Raw genomic sequence first — 22,298 nt, 5'->3', positions numbered from 1 at the left:
ACATAAAAATTACATCGCCAACAGAAAATTCGCATTGCTCATATTCATATATTCATAATGTATGTTAGTATCACAGAAATACAGTTCACTTGGTAAAATATATTATGTTTCCTTGGTATACGTACAATACATGTCCGAGCATAGTTACACGCGTTGATTACGCACTTCAATGAAAAATACGCAGGATCTGGCCCGCCTTATCTCCCTCGGTTTGGTCCAGTGATATATCTGTCGCTGGTCTACGCATCATGCGGGATGTTGAATTGTAGGTCTGACTGCTCGCGATATATAGCGGAGATTAGCCCGGACTTGTGCCTTCCTGCCTTGCCAATCTAAAGCTTCCTAATAGTAAACGTACAAATAAAATTGCTATAGTGTTGCCTCTCGTTCTTTATATTGATGTCTCTTCTTATCTCGCGAAACTCTGATGACGGTGAAAGATGATCATAAATAACAAGCCTTAAAAAAGTTGTATCGGATACAAAGTTCATCCTAATTTAAGACATTAACGACCCCTCGTCAATCAAAACTGAGCGAACGCTAAGTAAAAAATACCTCTAAGGGAAGACTCACTCAAAGTATTTCTCAATTCCATTAGCCAGTTACATTTCATGAACATTTTATTACTGAGCTATGGCTCGTTGCCAATAGAAATAAAAAATATCCATAATAATATATTTAATTACGTATTTAACAGAAATTAATTCCTATTGTACTTAAAGTGTTGTTTTATTCTATTTCTTGGAATATGTAAAATAAAATTGTGTACATTTTTCTTCAATCATTTGCAAACAAAGTAATACTTTTGGCTCCGCTGTCGGTGTAGCCCACCCATAAAAAATATCTTATGCAGTTACAGAATCAAGAACACTAGAAATGACTTCCAAACTGAAACCAATGTCTGCAACGATTTAGTTCTAATATTTCAAATAGCACTGTCTCTCTTTTGTTTTTGACGTCGCATAGCGCCATCTCGTTTGTTCTAAATGAAAATTTCATTATAATTATGAAACACAGTTCTGTATTTGAAATTTAAGAAAATAATAGACAGAATTCTCGAACACGAAACACGCCCACATTGAATTTCTTGTGTTATTCTTTATTCCATGGCTGACTATTTGAAGGTTCAACGCTTTATGGAGGTTTCCGTGCGCATGCAATATGGCTTATCTTTGTAGGTATCTACCTAAAGTGGAGAAAATAAACGCAAAATAGCATTTGTGACAGAAAGTGGACCAAAGGAAAGCTAAAATCAGCATAGATAAAATATTGCAAAAGTAATTCGAGAGACTATAATTTTTTTTTAAATAAGTCCATTTCAAAGTGTGTGGATAGCAACTAGCCATCTATTAAAATGTTGACGTACCTGCAGAGGAAATAATTCTTTAGGGGATTAAATGTCCTTGGGATAAAATTTCCGAGGGACGAAATGTCCAAGGGATGAAATTTCCGAGGGATCAAATGTCCGAGGGATCAAATGTCAGGGGATCAACTGTCAAGGGGATCAACTATCCGAGAGATCAACTGTTGCGAGCCAACAGTCGGGGGGCCAATTGTCGGGAGATTAACTGTCAGGACACCTACAATTTTGGAACAATATTTGAAAACGGTACTTAAATCTAATAAAAAAACAGGATTGATCTGCATTAGACCACGAGCAAACACAAGTGAATATTTCTCATTGTCAATTCTGCACCAGTGATTATACTAAAGATAAACAGCTGTTAATCAATCGGAAGAAATCAACACGTTTTCCGAGATAATATATGTTACTGCATAGGCGCGGATATAAATAACTTTATGTCGGACAAATGTTGTGACCATTCATTATTTTGGTAACAAATTTTCATTTAAAAAAACATTAATATACTAAAAATTGATTCGAAACCATGGCTCTTATTTAATTTCAGTTACGCATTATAAATAATACAAGAAGTTAAAATGCGTTCATTTCGGTTTGAGTGAGATGAAAATTATATAATTGTTATAACATGTGTAGTTAGCGTCCAGTTTGACTCTAGTTACAAAACTCTTTTTAAGATTTTTATTTATTGAACGAACAAAAAATATTTTGAAGTTTTTTTTAATTTCATTTATGAAAATAACATAATATGATGTTAACTAATCTGTACAAAACAGAATATTATAAACTTCAGTTACATAATACAAATATCAACACCACACAGAAAGATAATTACAAAACATAAATATTAAAAAAACCTTTAATAAATAACAAATACAAATATCATTAGAACAAGAAATATAATTACAAACTTAAAATTTAACTAAATATATATGTGTTAATATATATAACTTAAATACTATAATATTTATTAATCTTTAAAAATAGAAGAAATAAAAATAAGAAAATTAGTGTACTTATTAGGTAGGTAATAATATAAGGTAGAACAGTTTTTTGAATTGTTGAATTCCAAAGCCAGAGCTGGCAATATTACAAGAAATGAATACGTAATAAATGCAACAATAAACGCGTACTAATAAACACAATCACTTATACTCCTATCATATTTGGCTAATTTACATAGCGTCGTTTTCGTGAGAAATTATCGCAAGGACTCATCGCTACACACTAGTAATATTTCGAAAGCTGATATAATATTTTTAGAGGATATGATTAAATATATATTTCTTTTTTTATAATTGATTCTATAAAGATATACACGGTTGGATGAACAAGCTATTTGTTTTAACAATACCTACTTCTACTTCTACCCATCTCAGTAGAGAATTTAATTCTCATCTTTGAGTTGGGTAGCAGCGCCATTATAATTGTAAATTTAAAGTTTAAGTATAATTATAATATAACAAAAATGGAATGAGACAAAATAATCAGATAACAATAAATTATATTCTGAAATAAGATTGAAGTTTTTAAAGGATGTCTGATGTGTCCTTATGATATTATTTTAGGTGATATATGATTATGGAAATGATTTAACCATCCCCACCGATACCCAATTATGCTATTTATTTATTACAGATATTTTATGATGTACATATAGTTAAGTTAGTACATTACCTAAAGTTCCTAAATTACATTTCAAATAATCCATGCAAATTATTTAGTTTGGCTGTCGGGAGAAGAACTTTATTTATTGTACCTTCGACAACCCAAAATAACAGTGTTGAATCAAATTAATTTAAACCTCACGGCCAAACTTACAGTTGTTCGGGCACAATAAATCAGTCTGCAAACTTTATTCTAACTTTGAGTAAACCTTTAATTCACAAACTCATCACTGACGCATGGTCACCACCATGGCCATAGAAGTAGAGCCACCATACTCGCCTGGCTAGTGGGCCTAGTCAGGCAAGTCCCCGCTCAGTGTCGGCCCGGAACGGCATCTCACCACCCGCACCAGTCCGTCACGTGACCACGGACATCTGACGTCACTGGCGACGCTCACACGTGGACGTCCCGACGCGAGATTATTTCCGTCCGTCAAAATATTGTGACTGTTTGTTTTGTTTCGGGTGCCGCGGAAAAAGAAAAACGCTGGTCGATTATAAAAGATTTGGTTTCATTATTGGTAGTTACAATAATAATATATGTATGGCAAAGTAGCTTGATGCTCCTAGGAAGCCAAGTTGCTAGATTTGATCAGCTGTATGATTTTATTGCCGAAGTTAAGTGATTGATCAAGTATGAAAAGTGAGTGAAAGTTCCGCTAATGTGCGTGCGTCTTAAACATTCAAGCTATTTTATAATGATGATGGGTAGGTAAGTTAATATTGTTTCTAGTTTATAAACATACCCAGCACGCCCACGTCTCCGATAGGAAATATACTTGTGATACTTCTGTCTTTAGGAAAACTCAGTATAAATTCTTGCATAGATTATTTGCTATCAAGTTTCTCCTAACAAGACATCAGAGAGATCAGAGGGCGAGTTTTTATGCCCACTCTTTCCACTTTCACACAAAATGATAATGGTAATTTTCGAACTCAGTAAAAATAATAAGCATTTCTTTATATTTTTATGGTGGATAACTTAATGAGTAAATCCTCAAATCGTAATATTTAATCATTGAGTCGCATCAAGGAATTGTACCCAAGACCTCTTCCTTGCCGGGGAAGTGCTATGTTCCATGAAGCTTGTTTGGTCATATCAACTTTAACTTCAACTGGATTAATCATACTTCAATTCTGTGAATGATTGCAATGGTATATGAAACCTTGAAAGTTATTTTAATAATTTGCCTACATTGAAAAGTAAAGTTTAATGATTAAATTACTTTAAGAGCGATATATACAAGTTATTGTAAATTGTAGCCGTCTCGAAAATGGGTTCTTATTCTATAAGTTCTTATTGCCAGTTTCAGACATCAGACATTCGGGTAAAGTAGTTGTGTTAAGCCCAGTTGTTTCGCAGAAATTCAAATGTAACTTCCATCAAATTGTAATAAGCTTTGGCTGATCACAATTTGTCCAAAAGCTGAAATGGACATAGAATCAGCATTTAATGAGAGCTTTTCAATTTTTAAATAAAATGACGCTGATTTTGTCATTTTTTTGGCAATTGTCAAATAAAATGCGCACATTTGTGACAATGGTACATTTGAATTTTTGCAAAATATCTGGGCAGTCTGTCAGACTCCGAACATTGATCTTATTTATACTTGGCAGTGAATATGAAGGTATTACTCCCTTTTTCTTATTCGTAATAAGTATTACGTATTGTTAAACAATATGACTTTCCTCAAAAGTAATAATGGAACAAGTGTTCATACAAATACTGATATAGACATACTGATATTGTTGCATTCCTTCATGATATTTATTAGGAAAAGAACGCGTGTTACGATATGTTCTGAATTACTAATATTTTATCATAAAATAGCTATCACTTTTTTAACAGGATCATTTTTCTCCGTGTGCTTACATAGATCAAACGAACTAAAATAATGTTCGTTTTACTGAAAAGTTCAGTTTTGTGGTATAAACGGTAAGGAATTCAAAAAAATAAGAACCTACAGTTGGCCAGATTTGAGATTCGTTTTCAACAATTTTTTTTTCACGTATATGCTTTTCTGAAGAGACGGAGATACGTGTCTGGATTGTGATGACTCTGTATGATCAATAGTAAGTAAATGAAATAACGAAGATAGAACCCACGTATGAAGTATAGACATGCCTGCGCGATAGAAGCCTCCGTGAATGGAATCCATCCAAAGCGACCTCTGTGGCGCAATGATTTATACATGAGTTGGAAGGTTGCGGTTTCGATTTGTACTGCAGGACTAAAGTAATAAGCATTGAAATTGGCTTTTTCTTTTCACATTTATGGCTTAACGTCTTGACTGTCTAAAGTCAAAACACATTGTGTTGTTTACAATCGACAAAATTATTTTTAATGCTTTAGATTTCAAAATAATATGTGCATTCCCACTAAAATAATTCTATTATTTTTTAAAGATAAAGTAATGTTTTTAGGATTATGCATGGCACAAAGAATAACAAATTATTATAAAAAATATTATAAAAAATGTAATAGGAAAAAAATATAATAGGCAATAATTGTTGATTGAAATACTAGTACATATTAAGCCCACGTAGCTTAGTTGTTCAGAGCATCTGACCGGCGGTTTCGGCGGTGCGGTTTCAATTCCCGTCGGCGGGATATATAATAATTACTTTTTGAGAAAACCATTTTTTTAAATTGTTGAAACCTGACAGGAGTCCCAACTACTCCCAACCGTCCGGAGCCAGTGAGACAATGGCATCCTTAATTGGGGTATGTTATGAGGGTGAAAGTAATGGGGAGGGGGAAGAGATTGGAAAGTGGAAGGTTGTGAATTACCTGGCTATTCAGATCTGGTCACCGAACACGGCCAAAGCCATTTCAAGCAAGGTTTCAATTCCGAATGGTGGTCTTACACCAGGGCGATACTGAGAGTATTTTTCAATATGAAACGTATCGCAAATATACTGTTTTTAACACGAATTAATCAAATAAAATTCACTTGCGCACGCCGGGATTAGAACCCGCAACCTCCAGCTTGCTCAGCTGGAGGCATCACATGGCACACACCAGGCCGTCAATTGTTTTTGTAAGCAGTATTTTAATTGTAGCAATGATCGCACTAATGTGTTAATTCCTATTTCTGTATTTAAAATCTATGCAATAAAAAAATCATGATAATGTCTGAATCATAATTCCAGTTTTGAATATTAATACTGTTAACTGAACAAGGTAACTTGTAACCATGCAGACAGTGATATCATAATATGGCGTATCATATTTATTTTCTGCTATTGTAGGATAGCGTATGTGATGTAGGCGTGACCTGTGGAATAAATAAATATAAAGAGTATTGACTACCTGGGCACGTGAGTCATAACACTCGTGATATAAAATAATAAACTCAACAATCGGAGAAACTAACTTACGACACGATCATTCGCCTTGACATTGTAACGGCAGACATCATGTTCTGTCTATTTACAGGTGTTGTCGATAGATCAAGAATGTGAAAAATATGATGATAAGATACCTGGGCAAGTGAGTCATAACACTCGTAATATTAAATAATAAACTCAACAATCAGAGAAACTACCTTACGACACGATCATTCGCCTTGACATTGTAACGGCAGACATCATGTTCTGTCTGTTTACAGGTATTGGCGATAGATCAAGAATATGAAGATTATTGGATAACATGGCAAGTGAATCATGACACTCGTAATATTAAATAATAAATTCTACAATCAGAGAAACTACCACACGATCATTCGCCTTGACATTGTAACGGCAGACATCATGTTCTGTATGTTTACAGGTATTGTCGATAGATCAAGAATATGAAGATTATTGGATACCAAGGCAAGTGAATCATAACACTCGTAATATTAAATAATAAACTCTACAATCAGAGAAACTACGACACGGTCATTCGCCTTGACATTGTAACGGCAGACATCATGTTCTGTCTGTTTACAGGTATTGTCGATAGATCAAGAATATGAAGATTATTGGATACCAAGGCAAGTGAATCATAACACTCGTAATATTAAATAATAAACTCTACAATCAGAGAAACTACGACACGATCATTCGCCTTGACATTGTAACGGCAGACATTATGTTCTGTCTGTTTACAGGTATTGTCGATAGATCAAGAATATGAATATTATTGGATAACATGGGAAGTGAATCATAACACTCGTAATATTAAATAATAAATTCTACAATCAGAGAAAATACCACACGATCATTCGCCTTGACATTGTAACGGCAGACATCATGTTCTGTCTATTTACAGGTACTGTCGATAGATCAACCAATATTCAGGCTAAGTGATACTTGCTGAGAATATTGAAGGACAACTTGAAGTATATTATTATTTACCAAGATATTAAAAAATGAAAAATGACTCCTGAGACTGACGAGAAAACTTACTGATATAAAATTTTGCTAATTTACAAAAATTCAGTCAAACTTTTCGTAATCTTGTTAAAAACGGGACTGCAGGCCTTTAACGCATGAATTGACAGGTTTCCTAACAAACTGTCGGTAAAACACGAATATGTTATGGGTTACATTAAAATTCTAGTATTTTCTTATTTCGTCTTTATAATTGTTAGGATAAGCGCAGCTGCACCACGTAATCGGGTATATTCGGAATTAACAGTATTTGAGAATCTCTTACTACCTTAATTATGACAAGCAAGATATTGCTTGTTCGATGATGGATGTCTAAACTGGAAGATGAATTCTACCCACAATGCCTGGTAGAAAACCCGACGCATTTGTAAACAGTCTCTAACCAATCAACTAATATTCATAAAGACAATAACAGATGATGTCGAATTGTATTTTATTATTGACATGCTTAGATTTTACTAACTATTTGAATACGTTGAGTTATATTTTCAGCCCAAACTATTTAAAAAAAAAATTACCAATAAATCATAATTCTATAAAACTAATACAGACCAACCAATATTTTTAGGTCGTTTTCGGTCTGATTCCATCAGCGGCAGCGGTCAAAATTTAATTTTAGAAATAATAAAAAAAAAAGCTTTCGTAATGTACTATAAGCCAATCATCATTTTGCTCATATAAATGTACAGGCGTGATTCACAACACTTCCATTTGCATGTTTTATTTTTTTGATAAATAAACCAAGGCTTTTTGTCACAGGTAGGGTTTGGAAACAAAGCATTTTAACTAACACATCTATGACCTGGCTATTCCCACCAGAGTATTAATTTACTAACAAAAATTTAATACCGTCGGTGACATGGTTAAAAGCTTTGGAGTCTCACGTTGTAGAAGATCGAGATTTCATTTTGCACAAAAGCCATATCTATCAAATTGCAACCATGTTTTTATTCTACGATTATTCTCACCGGCGATCGTCAATTTAAAAAATTCTCCGTGATATTACAATATATTACATTTCTCACAAAAAACAACTGTTTACATGTTTAAAATAGAGCATTAGGTTAACGGTGGTCTTTTTTGACTTATATGTAATAATTTGAACATTTAAAAAAAAAAAAATTATGAAATTTGATTAATTTTCATTACACGAGGAGCGTGATGAACCGTGCCGCTGATAATATTTTTTTTGTATATAATTGTATTATGTATTTTTATAATAATAATAACTTTTATCACGTTGTTTTACAATGTTAGTCTCACTGGGTGCTTTACACGCGCTGAGACAAATGAGTTACATTGATAATGCTTGGTGGCACTCTTTATTATTTGTTATAATTAACATCCCTTGCACTCTATAAACATGTTCAAATTAAGAAAAATTCAATTAAAAAGTAACCTTTCTCTTATTTGTCTCCACCTGATAATATTTCGATCGTTATACAAAAAATACATAAGGAAAAAAATCTTAATTTCAAATGATATTTATTGCCATTCTCTGTTCGCAATTTGATTAACATTTTACCTATAGTACATACATCTTCTCCTTGTCCTATTAGGGTCAGTCACCCGTCGCATCGACAAAGCGTCTCCAAGCATCCCTATCCAGCGTTTATGCGGAGGCATCCGCCCACTTTAGGCCCAGCCTCTCCTTGCACAGATTATAAACTACCAAACAATATTTGAATATTAAACATTTATTTATCATTTTGTTGAAAATAGTGAAAAAAAGCAACAACATATATAATATTCGTAATGTGCATTATTCCTAATAATTTTGAACCAATACCTGTTGCAAACTAAATCCTAAAATAAAGCTACATAATTATATCAACCCTATCAAAGAAACAATGCCACCCATCCCCCTATTCAGGCGCATCGTTAAAAGTCAATTAGGTACTAGTCAGGCACTTTCATGCATTACGGCAAAACTGCTGAGGTTTCTTGCCGTCTGACCGCATAATACGGGCATTCCGCTAACCGGCAAAAGTCCGGCCGATCTTATTCAAGTCCGAGAACTAATTACTTTCCGGTTACGTAATCTGGTTTATTCTCGGACACTTCTCACCGACGCCACTGGATAAGACGGTCAACACTTGAATAGGACACTAACTGCGGCCCACTTCCGGCACTGGCTACTATCTACTCTATTATTTGTACTAGGGCCATTTTTCTTAGACTTATTTTAAAAATACGTAAAATAATAATATTTTTTGTGAAATACAAAAAACAAATTTAAAAAATCATCTAGTGAAAAACAAAGTTTTTTTTAATGTAATACATCTATTTTTATTAAAAGATGTATTTAAAAAAATTAAATATTTTTGTTTGGTTTTACTGAGGACTTAACCTTTCACCCCAGGGACTGGAGTAAACCACGCTAACATCTGAGCCAAAAGCCAATTGGGTGGGATCGATATTTATTTCATATATTAACTTTCGTAATGTCATCTAATTTTTCAGAAATGCGAATATCATACTCACAAAATAAAAATGTAAATCATACTCACAAAAAGTGTTGTATTAGAGACATTTTATGGCAAATAAGTTTATTAATGTCAAAATCATTATTTATTAAAATAGACATGTGTAGGTTCGTTTGATTCCGTGCTGACACAAGTTTTTGTTTGGGCGTAGAGCTTAAAGATCTTGTTACAAACACTCAGCACTTTATTCTTTATTTTAGAACGTATTCTGCAAACTTTCATTGGAGATTTGGTAACTAGGTACTTACAACGAGTAGATCGAATTGATCTAATGCATGTTATATGCCTATAAATAATTCATCATTATATTTGATGAATGAAATGGAAGACCTTTCGAAAAAATAAGTAAATTTCAAACAATTATCCTATTACGTATATTTAACAATAATAATTAAATAATTAGTGTAGCGCGTGTGTTTGTGAAAAAAACACCTAAAGGGATGTGTAGTTTAGTTGGACATGCCTTTTGCAAGGTAATCTTTAAACTACCTTTTCGAATGCAAACTTTGAATTAGTTTTCTTCACGAGCCGGCCAAAAATTTGAGGTATTTTGGGTACCTAACTATTTAAATACCAACCATTGCACTTATAAAGAAACAGAGTTAAATATATAAAATATCCCTCACAAAAAATAAGCATTTATTATACGCTATAAAATTACACAACCTCGTTATAATGTGAGCTATGCCTATCAAATAATACCTATCTTTATACATATTGTACATAAAAAAATCCTCTAAAGCCTAAAAATTAAGATATTGGTAATATTATTCTATTATTTTAGTTGTTGTTATTCATTTTATTTTTACCAGCGAACAAATTTGATCAAGTTATAAATCGACGCGCTAAGTTCCAGGTTAGTGGTTGGAAGGTCTTTTAATTGTTGATTCATTCATATGTGATATAAAATCTGTGTAAGAGCTGATCTGCCACCAAGAGGTCTGTTTTAACCTCTCTTCCGGTTACGTGCTTGCTTCGTCTATGAAACAGATATTGGGGCGAATTCATAAGTTACTTGCTGACACACTACTGCAACTACTGACAGAAATACAAATGACAAATAACAATGACGATGACGACGACAACAACAAAAAAAATAATATAATAACAACAACAACAATAATAACAACAAAAACAAAAATAATAACAACAACAACAATAATAACAACAACAAAAATAATAACAACAACAGGGGAGCTAATGGCGGTAAGTCTTTACGTATGTTGCATATTATTATATAGTCTGGTTCGCTTTGTTGCAGCACGGAGGCTCTAAGCATCACCACCACCATCGGCACGGCGCACAGCGCTCGCAGAGCCTCAACCGGGGCCACTCGCTCTCCAGGGCCGAGGGGATGTGGTGACACCACGGGACCTCAAGTAAATAATACCTTCTTTTATGTATTCACCACATCCATATATTAATAAGAGCGTTTCAGATTTCATTACCGGTTACCAGGTATTTTAAAAACTTTATTGGTAAGCTAAGTGCGTGCAAAAGCGTATTTTCTCCAAAATAAACCTGTTTATTTTATATTAACTGCCAGGTGAGCATATTTTCAGAAATGTTTGTACATATAAATAAAAGCCTATAAAATCACTCAAAGGCTGTTAATAAAAAAACCATCAGACTACCCAACCTCACAACTTTTGCTAGACTTTCAAGTCCTGCCACTAAAAAATACATACACAAAAAATACGCTGCTTCAAATTCACAAAGATCTGTATAAGAAGTCACACCATGCCATGGTTCGTGTTGAGAGCAATAGGCAAAATATAGTGGGTCGCTTATGCACTCCATTAATGCACACCAGTTTTGCACAACACTATTACACGTACACTGGAGTGGTGTGGTTTAATCAACTAACGACCGAGATAAGGTTAGAACTGGACTATAATAAATTCAAAAATAGAATAAACTTCACTACCCTAAATAATTTAGCGAATTAGAATGACGATGACATCTCATTATATTACTTTATATATTATTAACAAAAAAAACAAAAATCTCTTCACTTTAAATGTTATTATGATTTTTTTTCTTCTATTTTCAGTATTTTAAGTTTTTTATGTTTTTCCCTTTACACACGAGTTTTTGACTCTTGTAAAGGAAAACACTTTTATTTGAAATATGTTCTGATGTAAATTTAAATAAATAAATAAAATAATAATAATAATAGTATTTGTACAGTAGACCACCTTTGAGGTGATTTTCGCAAAAAAACGGCGGATACAAGTCATCCAACAATCATTTTTTAACTCGGACTACTCGAACTTCGTCATTCTCTTAATTTAATTGTTACGTTTCTGTGCCTGTTAAAGGTAGTAGCCGATATACACTATCTAAAATTTATTTCTCATCAATCTCATCATATAAGTAGCTTTTGTCGGAAAAAACTCATAGTAGATTACGTACTACATTTACAAAAAAAATATATTAATACGTTATCTGGTAAGACAACATAGTTTAAAAAAACATAATTTTGGAAAAAGTTTTTACAAAAATACTCGTAGATTAACTGACACATTAAACACACCAACATTTTGCGCTAATGGTTCAGTTGGTTCCGTTAATATTGTTTTTCAAATGTGATCGATTGTCGAATCGTCGTGTTAACTAATTTTAAGCAGGTAGGTATGTATTAATCACCTAATTACAAATCTTATGATTTCAGTGCAAATTTTTGTTTTGATTTATCGAAAGTGAGAAAATTGGTTTTTTGAATGCGAGGTCTGCTGTTCAAAGAACTATCAATTATCATTATTACGTTATCCAAATACAGTTCTGGTACGGTTAGTCTGATTGAAAAGGGTGAATTTGGTTGGACCATTGCTGAAATATAGTATGATTTTTGACATTTTTCAATTCATATAAGAATTACAAACGATCTCGGAGATTCGCTTCTTTCGCTTTTTCGTCTGAACGTATGCTTATTAATTAGGTCTATTTTCATTTAATTAAAAAAATTAGTACTTAGAGTAGTGCATTATATTTTTCATAATAATAATGCATTTTTGAGCATCACAATATTTTTTAGAAACAGGTCTAAACCTTAGAACGAAGAAGAACTCAAGAAATACCTTGTGGGCGTGTTTCGTGATATTTGCATAATCGAGGCTTAAATTTTCAATACAAAATTGCGCTTACGAAATTTAAATGGGATGGAGATCTACGATGTCAGTCCCAGTATAAGTCAGAGCGCTGTGCTATTGGGTTGAATGAATCATTTGCTTCCATTCAAATTTGTATGGAAGGCGGATGTGATTTGTTTATAAAAATGTGATCCAAAAGACATAAAATATTTGTATCACCCTATTTTGCACACTTCAAATCCAGACATAATACAAATATTAAATATAGGTATTTTTATGATAATGTAATGTTCTAATTAATGTGTAATTTTTATAATCACTTTATAATTAGTGCACTAGAAATTGTGAATACACGTGTAAAAAAAAGGTGTTTTTGAAATCAAGCTAATAATATGCATCGACAGATCTTTCTGCTTAGTTTAAGACCATCACATGAATCCACCATCATTGAAGTATCCGAACTAACAGAAAAAAATTTCTAAAATCAAATTAGGCTGTATGTTTACTCGAGTCAAATCTCGGATGCTAATTTACAATCAGAAATATTTGAAAATCTTTGGGGAAATACAAAGACAAAATTTTAAGTAAGTTTACTTTTAAAGCTGCTGGTAAATTTGCCAAGAAGAATCTTATTTTTTTGCATATTTTTGATATTAGCCATTATTAAATTGCTATACGCAATTAGTTAGAACGGTAAGTAAGTTTATGGTAAAGTTTATAGTAAAGATAAGTAAGAGAAATAAACATTACTTTAACAACGGAAAGTGTACAATTAAGTTCTTAACGAGGTCAAAGCGAAGTATTTTAACTATAAAATGTCTGATGCGCGGAGAAAAATGAGTAGGGTGTTTTTTTTAAATTGAATATTAATAAATTATGTGAATACCGCACAAGAGTCTAAACTACTCCTAACCGTTTGGAGCCCGTGAAACTGTGGCATCCACCATCGGATTATGATGTGAGGCTGAAGGTAGTGGGAGAGGAAGGAGATGGGGAAGAGGAAGGTCTGGGAGTACATCGCTATTCAGATCTGGTCACCAAAGCCATTTCAACGTTTTAATTCTAAATGGTGGTCTTACACCGGGGCGATAATGAGAGGCAAATGTACTATATTTTATTTTTAATGAATAAAATGTGAAATAATACAAATTAATCAAATGTAATTTTCTTGCGCGTGCCGGGATTTGAACCCGTGACCGTTGGCTTGCTATTCGAGACTCTTACCCCTCAACCACGGAGGCACAGAAATATAAGTCATTCATAATGCAATCTGATCACGTGTTCACGAAGGCGGTCTTCACCAGGTTCGAATAAATATAATGGACGAGATGCGGAAATATTATAATATTTTTAAGAACACGTGTTCCGACTTTACCTCATTACAAATCCGTACTTTACTGATAGTTTGTTATGAAATTTGTCAATTAATTTGTCATAGGCCTCCAGTCACGTTTTTAAAAGAAAAACAAAATTTTGACCAAATTTTTAATAAATTAACAATATTTCATATCCGTAAGTTTTCTCCGTGTGGCATCTCGTTACAACATATTTCAGTGGCGAAGGAATTAGGAATCACTTTTGACACCTGACTTTTCGTCCTCATATCGATTCGGTATACCTATAACTCTGCCATGGGAATGCTAGGTTTTATAATTTGCAATGCAAAATCTTCTTCTAATACCTTCTCATATCGATTTGGTGTGCAACTCTACCGAGGGAATGCTAGGTTTTATAATCTGCAATGCAAAATCTTCTTCTAATACGGCAATCATAACAATGCTTTACTTTACACTGGTTCGCAGCATTCTCGGCAGTGGCTCGGTAATATGGGGACCTAAAGATGCCATGTAATCCCTTTACATTCCGATGGGTATTGGGTTTGGGTAATACCCTCTATTGCATCCCTCAGGTTTTCTCGCCAGAATGCTAGGACTGGATGATAAAGAAGCTCGGAGAAACATTGCGATGGTGTTTTTACGATGGTCAAAGTCAAACAAGATATCAACCTCAAAATGATTGTTTGATATTCACGAATTCAATTTCCAGGTATTGATTGATATGTGAAGTGATATTAAGCATGTTTTAACTCTGTTGCAGGTGGTATAGTGACCTGCGGAGAGTGTGGTCAGCGCGGCGTGATGGGCAACAAACTGTCGTGCTCGTGTGCGCCGTTGATCCGCAAGGCTTACCGCTACGAGGATGGCCCCTTCCAAGGCTCCCGACGAAGAGATGGACATCTGCTGAGGTCGAGATACGCAATATTTTATTTACATCACTATTATTTTGAATTCATTAAGAATTTTTATTTAATTTATTTTTTGTTTGAAAATCCACATTTTTTAACCTATTATCTATAATATTAATATCGTATATAAATCCGAAGACAATCAATCCCAAGCAGTCAATTCAAAGGCTTTAGAATGACTAAATTTATAACCTGCGTTCTTTCTCTTTATTAATATTATTATAACAAATTGATAATCAATCAATTCCAATAAGAGTTGTTATTTTGATATTCAATCGTAAAAGATCAATGGTTTCGTTGCTTTCGTGGCACGTAGCGCCGTTTTGTTGAAAGTAAACGTTGTCCAGATCAATATCATCCAATTCCGGCCATAAAAAAATCATTAATCATCTCTCGATAGCGCAATCCATTCACCGTAACTGTTGCTACAGCCTCATTTTCGAAAAAGTAAGGTCCAATGACTCAAATGCACCAAACAGTCACACGTTGAGAATAGAGAGGCTTTTCAAGAATAACTCTTGGGTTTTCCGAGCCCCAGATGCGACAATTTCGCTTGTTGACGAAGTCACCGAGGTGGAAATGGGCCTCATCACTCAAGATGATTTGCATTTGATTCACTCAAGTGAATTTTAATAACTTCAATGCATTGTTGAAGCGTGTATCGTTCCATTTTTATTAATGGCGTAGTTTCTACTTGTCAAATGTCAAAAAATGACAGCTTCAAAAGTAACATTTACCGAAATAGCGGACTATTCAAAATAAAACCTCTTATTGGAACACCTTGTACATTATAAATTTAAAAAAGAAACCATGCAAAACGATTTAAGCTCACAATATAAATTATTTGCTTTCTTTCAGTTGTGATTAAAACAAATACCTTTGAAATTATGGTTCTTACCATATTTATATCCCTTAATTTTATTCCATCGTCAAAACTTAAAATAATCGGGTACATAAAATCATATAGAAAATGATTAAAATAATTTAAAAAGAAGACACACTATCATTTTAAGTTGATAGTGGGATAATGTCATTTGAAAAAATTGTTTCGTATATTTTGGGTGCAAAAAAATGCTTATTAGTGTTTTCGTGGAAATTAATATGGAAGTTACCACTCTAGTAGGATATTCATTTTTTAAGATTATCCTTATGCTTCAATAAATTTGAAATTCTACATATTTTTAACACACATGTTCTGGATAAATAATATTTTGGGAAATAACTTTCGCTGGAGTGTTCCCATATATTTTATTTTTATTTTTTAAATTTAACCAAAATCAAATTTAATAATATAATTATTAAGTTCTGCAGGTATTTTTTGGTTTTTGATTTGGTTTCAAAGCAGAACTTAATAATTATATTATTAAATTTGATTTTATTTAATAAACGGAGTTCTATGAATTAAACACAAAAACAACAAATAAAAAAATAGCTCATATTTTAACATTGAATTGAGTAGATACCGGATTATCTATCTACACTAAACAGATTACTCAGTGTGCCCAAAAAATAAGTGAAACTAAAAGATGTTAACCAACTTTTAACTAATTTTCTGTCTTCATTCTGTCCAATTCAAATTTGTATTATTAATCCCCAAAAGTAGAACAATTTTTAGAACATAAGTAGAAAGAAATCTTTGCAATGATTTTACGTTTACGTTGATGTATTTAGTGATCCAGTTCGCTATGGATTGAAATGGTCGATATCATCTGTATATTAATAGTACAAGTCATTCATATCATTGGCAAACATTGTACAATCCGTAATAGTCGATTGAAAGATAAGATTTAAAGGAGGGACCAGAATGCTTCCTTGTGACACGCCCTTCTTTTATCGCCATTGTGGTTCGAACACACACAATTTGGAGACTTATATCGTTATACTATTATGATAAATGTAATGATTAGTCGTCATTACATGTGCTGTTCTTTTTGACATCTCTTCTATTTTACCACGATTTTTATTGAATGTCTATAAAAATAAATATGTAGTTATAAGCTATTCGAGAAAAATTTGAAGCCGTGGGGTGAGGGAGAAGTATAAAAAATGCAAAAAAAAAAATATTACATATCACATTCCATGTCTCATCAAATACCCTGAAAAATAATAAACCGTTATAACTGCATTAACAACACAAAAATATATAATTGTTTATCATACACCACTTTGCGTATAAATCATTATAAAAGTTTGTCATGCAAGACTTAATTTCTCCTCACCCTAGATTTGGCTCCAATACCATTCATACAAATTCGCGCAAATGCAATGCTCTGTCCAGGGCTTTTCATGTCGATGTTTATCACTGTGTTTAATACAAAATTTCCAATATACTTACATAGATCATAATATAAAACTCTCTCAGAATCCTTTTGGAGTAGTATCCTAAAAGATCTTTTTAAGTTAGTTTATGTGGAAACTATGCACATTTATTATAAATTATTGACAGATTATTCATATTTTCATTTGTTTCTTTTCTTTTTATAATTTGGCTGCACCCGCACATTCAAATGACCACTTCTTACAAATAAATAAATAGAAATTCCCGTTCCAGACTATGGGCCGAGGTGTTCCACGTGTCGGCCAGTGGCGCCGGCACCGTCAAGTGGCAGCAGGTTTCCGAAGACCTGGTGCCAGTCAACATCACCTGCATTCAGGACTCGCCAGAGTGCGTCTTCCACATCACGGCCTACAACTCGCAGGTGGATAAGATTCTGGATGTGCGATTGCTGCAACCTGGTGAGCATTACCACTTCATCATTATTATTTGTATGAGAAGTATAAAGCAAAAATTAATATAATAAAAAAAAACTTTACTGTGCGTGTGAGTTAAGAGTGCGCAGTGCATTAGATGCGTTTCCTAGGTCGGGACGCCCTCAATGTAGCATTTTGCGAGACGCAATCAAGTTTTTCAAGTTTTTTTTACGTACAGTAACTTGTTTTTTTTTTTTTTTTTTTAATTTTCATTTTTACCTCATCAATAGACGCGAACGCTTGTGTTTAGAATAGGAGTAAGAATCGTGATGATTACTATAATTTGATCACAATTAGGTACGTTTTTTTCAAAAATATAAATATGGTTTTAAAATTTAAAAGAAAATCAGAAGGAAGGAAATCAACTGGTTTTGGGTCAGTGGTTGGGAGTTAAGTTTTTTTAATTGAATTTGTCTAATTGCTTTTACTAGGCATTTATCGTCCTTAATTGTTCTGTGGTTTTCCGGTAAGCTATTGATAAGGTATTTTTCCGCAGATATATTGATTATGTCATGCAATTGTGGTGTTACATTTATTTAATGAAATTAGAGATTTGGTTTTGTGAATCTATCAGTTATACATATTGTTATTTTGATATACAGGGTGAGTGGATGTAGAAATGAGTGTTGACGGAATATATGTTCCACAAGTGAATAAAAGAACCGTAGCTTTTCCTTGTTAATAGAAATATAACATTTCATGATATATGCTCTAATGTTAGAGTTGTTTCTCTTGTTTGTGGATCTTTTCTTCTGACCAGCGCGAGCCGTGGCTTCGTATGTTAGAGAGCCTGAATTGTGGAAGTTGTAATCCTCAAAACGCATTAGTAGCACCCAAATAATATTCATTAGTGGTATTGTGAAGCACCTGTATCTACGTGGTTCGACCTCGTTCGCTTATTATTGGGCCATACTTGTACGTGTTAATACAGATGGAATTAACACGTAAAAAAATCTTCCCTACTACAATAAAAAATACAAGATAGATCGTTGGAATGAATGTCTTACTAAATTCCCAGAAAACGTTCCCGTTTCCATAAAATGAGCCCCGGTGAATCTTCGTTCATAGCTCCCTTTATATAAAAGGGGGTGACCTGGCCATTAGCTGTTTAATTTGATAAGGTCTTGGTGCGCAGAATTTTCTTTAAAAATCATGAAAATCATAATGGAATACGGTTTTTGCTTCAGGTTTCGTTTACTATTAGTAAAGTGGCGGAAATTGATTTGTGATCCGCACTTCGTACGCGGTGGCTTGAGGTATCAATACGTAATTTAAAATATTAAATTGAAGCTTCAGATGTCGAACAACTTTGATTTTTTCAGTCAATTGATTTTTTCTGCTTGTGTTAGTATTGCTTGAGATTTATCATGTATTCTTAGTTTTATTTTATTAAACTCTGATTTATTCATGAAAAAACTCAATTACAGAAACAAATCAAATTATTAATACAAATATTTTTTATTTTACCCCTACCAATTGGCTACAAATATGTATAAAATCACGTAGATAATAGTAGATAATCACCAAGTAGCAACTTGCACTTGATAATGATTGACGGCCTAATCACTAAATTAGCTGCTCTATTCGAAATTCGAATTATACGGGTAGTCGACAGTACTTACTAAGATACCTACTTACAATAAGCTGTTATCGTGTTGCAAACACTTTAAAGCATATATTACATGTTCGGATTATAATGATTTGAAGAGAGAATAAATACCATACTTTATCAGAATCATTTAACTCCTATTCGCGTTTTTATGAATTTAAAAAATAACAAGACATTTTTATTTTCTATTTTGACTGCCTGTAAAGTTAATTATGTCAAACTTTACCATCGCAACTGACTCGGCAGAATGTATTATTTTACAGTTATTTCCACAGAGTAAAGGATATCCCCAGAGTAGCATGATTCGGGCCGAGTGGAATGAGACAACATGAGAGGATTTTTCCAATTCATTTCCCAAGTGAACAAGACATGCTTATTTACAATTGAGTGAGAATATGGTCAAAATTGTGAATTTGGTTAATTTAAAACGATTTCCACCAATTAATTATAATTTTAAAGATCTGCGAGAACACTGCATCACGATATATATATTTTTTAACTTTTACGTTTATTAAATAAACAAAAACTATTCATAGGTTAGAAATCTAACTATATGAAACAGGAAAAAAAGTGAAATTTGTCCAAAACCACATAGATCACAAGGCTGGGACACTGATTGGAATCAGCCTCTCTTACTTGTATGAGAATCGGCCTCCTTGGTCGCGGGGAAAGGCTCTCGACTAGAAATCCGGAGGTGGGTTCAGATCCCGGCGTGCGCAAGTAAATTTTATTTGATTGGCTAGTGTTATTTCACAATTTACAAATTAAAAATAATATAAGGTATCCTTGCAGCGCGTTCCAGAGTTGAAGATACTCTCAGTATCGCCCTTGTGTAAGACCACCAATTAGAATTTAAATGGCTTTCGCCGTGTTGGGTGACCTGATCTGAATAGCCAGGTACTTCCCCACCTTCCTCCTCCCCATCTCTTTTACCTCTTCACCACCTTCAGACTCACAACATACCCAATTGTGGAAATTTAAACTTTTTATTAAAAAAAAAAATTATAAATAAAAAATATTTTACGAAACCTTTTTTTGGGATATTTCATACAAATAACGAGGCATATGTGATCTATCTATTGAAGTGCTTATTATGCATAGTACAATTTTGAGTATTGTTCGAAAACAAACTAAGTTGGATTGTAACTTATTTTATTTTTTATTTTATTAATACAAGACTTAGAGGGTACATATGGTTTTTTTGATATTTCACCCTCCATGCTAGGGCCCTGTGTTATGGAGGGTGAATTTAACTAATAAGAATTTATATTTTGTTGAATATTTTCTATTTTTCGCGCGTACAAAAATGTACGAGCTCCTTGCAAATAACCATAAAATAATCCAGAAAACTTTAGTAAAGGGTGGAATATTCTTAGGAAGGCTTTTCAGTGTTTGTGAATATGGCTCAAATTCAGATTAAAGCAAGTGTGTATCATTATTGATCACCATCTCCTCCACTAATCCACTAGCTGCAGTCAGTCGCTATTTTCGTTCAGGGTATTTAGAACAGCCGATCGATAAAACCCTACATCTAAACGATATTGACTAAATCTACCATCTCTGGTCGATATTTGCGAGTACGGTCAGCACATGATTTAGACAGTCGGTAGACAAAAGTCGCCGGTTTTAGCGTTGCTTCCAAGGTGTCAGATTAAATTCGGTGAACTGTCAATATACACAATTTTTTAAACAATTTCGTTCGTCATACAAAATAACTGACTGATTAATGAATGGAGGTGAGCTAACTAAGGTCTTAAAAATCAAAGAAATCGTATATGCGATCAATTGATTCTTTTCAAGCTTGGAGAAACGAATGTTGTTAAAATCACTAGTTATTACTAAATACTTCATTAACCAATCAACTTCCTTTTCTGTGTAAAAAGGTACACTCAGTACCAGTGTATATTAACGTTATTTATGATCAATTAAATTTTATTTTATATGCACGTAGCCATTTGATGCTTGCAAATGTTAATCTATAGACAGATCCACCAGTGTTGCCATGGTATAACTAAATTTAATAATTTCGTGTCAATATCGGTTCGGCTATCAACAGCGCAACCGTGCTAGGGATATCGTTATAAAATCGTCGGAAGTTGAGCCCAACGATCCGATATTTTTAAGTTATCAATTTGATCGTCCTAGACACTAGTCCTTCCCATTCTGCTTCAATTCTCATCCATGCATGCTATCCAGTCTATCCATATCTTCCTCAATATGGTTCTTTTTCGCTTCCACAAAAGCACCTACTTGACCACATTGGTTGTGGTGTCCTGTCATTTGGAATTCTTTCGACGAGTCCTGCCCATCTCAGTTTTGGAATCTATAAAATCTTGCGTTGGATTCATGCTCAATTAGATTAATGTGTTCATAGTTCCTTTAATTTGGTGTTCTTCATTTTATAACATACTTCAAAGATTTTTCGAGGTTTTGCGTTCAAAGGCTGCTTGTTTGGTTTATTTATTTTGGGTTAGGATAGATAACTAGTAACTGCTAAACCATAAGTTGAGTATTTATTTGAAAGTAATTAAAAAATAATAATTGCGGTGGTGTATCTGTGTGCCTCTGTTTCTATAAACTTCGGATCAACGGAATGGAATGACATTTTTTTGATTTTCTATATTGATAACTTATATATTTATACTATAACTGATTGTGAGGACGATCAAAAGACCGATAAAGTAGTTAACAAAATGATTTCAACTACC

At 33.3% G+C, this 22,298-nt stretch overlaps 1 protein-coding gene across 13 annotated transcripts in view; it reads left to right on the top strand.

Annotated features, from left to right (window-relative positions):
• The window catches only part of sif (guanine nucleotide exchange factor still life), a 442,635-nt gene that overhangs the window by 28,904 nt on the left and 391,433 nt on the right, over positions 1-22,298 (top strand). For 8 of the 13 annotated variants that reach the window (XM_089631950.1, XM_089631899.1, XM_089631920.1 and 5 more), the window contains exons 3-5: positions 11,155-11,272; positions 15,083-15,230; positions 17,767-17,966. In XM_089631950.1, the coding sequence (XP_089488076.1) occupies positions 15,124-15,230; positions 17,767-17,966 (307 nt within the window). In that variant the 5' untranslated portion in view covers positions 11,155-11,272; positions 15,083-15,123. Of the gene's footprint in view, positions 1-3,581; positions 3,739-11,154; positions 11,273-15,082; positions 15,231-17,766; positions 17,967-22,298 lie in introns of those variants that run through there. The other 5 variants (XM_089631932.1, XM_089631928.1, XM_089631958.1 and 2 more) reach the window with 2 other exon arrangements.

This window comes from Hesperophylax consimilis, chromosome 1, assembly GCF_061612785.1.
Source record: "Hesperophylax consimilis isolate HC1 chromosome 1, BYU_Hcon_1.0, whole genome shotgun sequence".
Lineage (NCBI taxonomy): Eukaryota > Metazoa > Arthropoda > Insecta > Trichoptera > Limnephilidae > Hesperophylax > Hesperophylax consimilis.
Note: the sequence above shows the minus strand (reverse complement) of the source record. Positions and strands in the feature narration are given on the sequence as shown.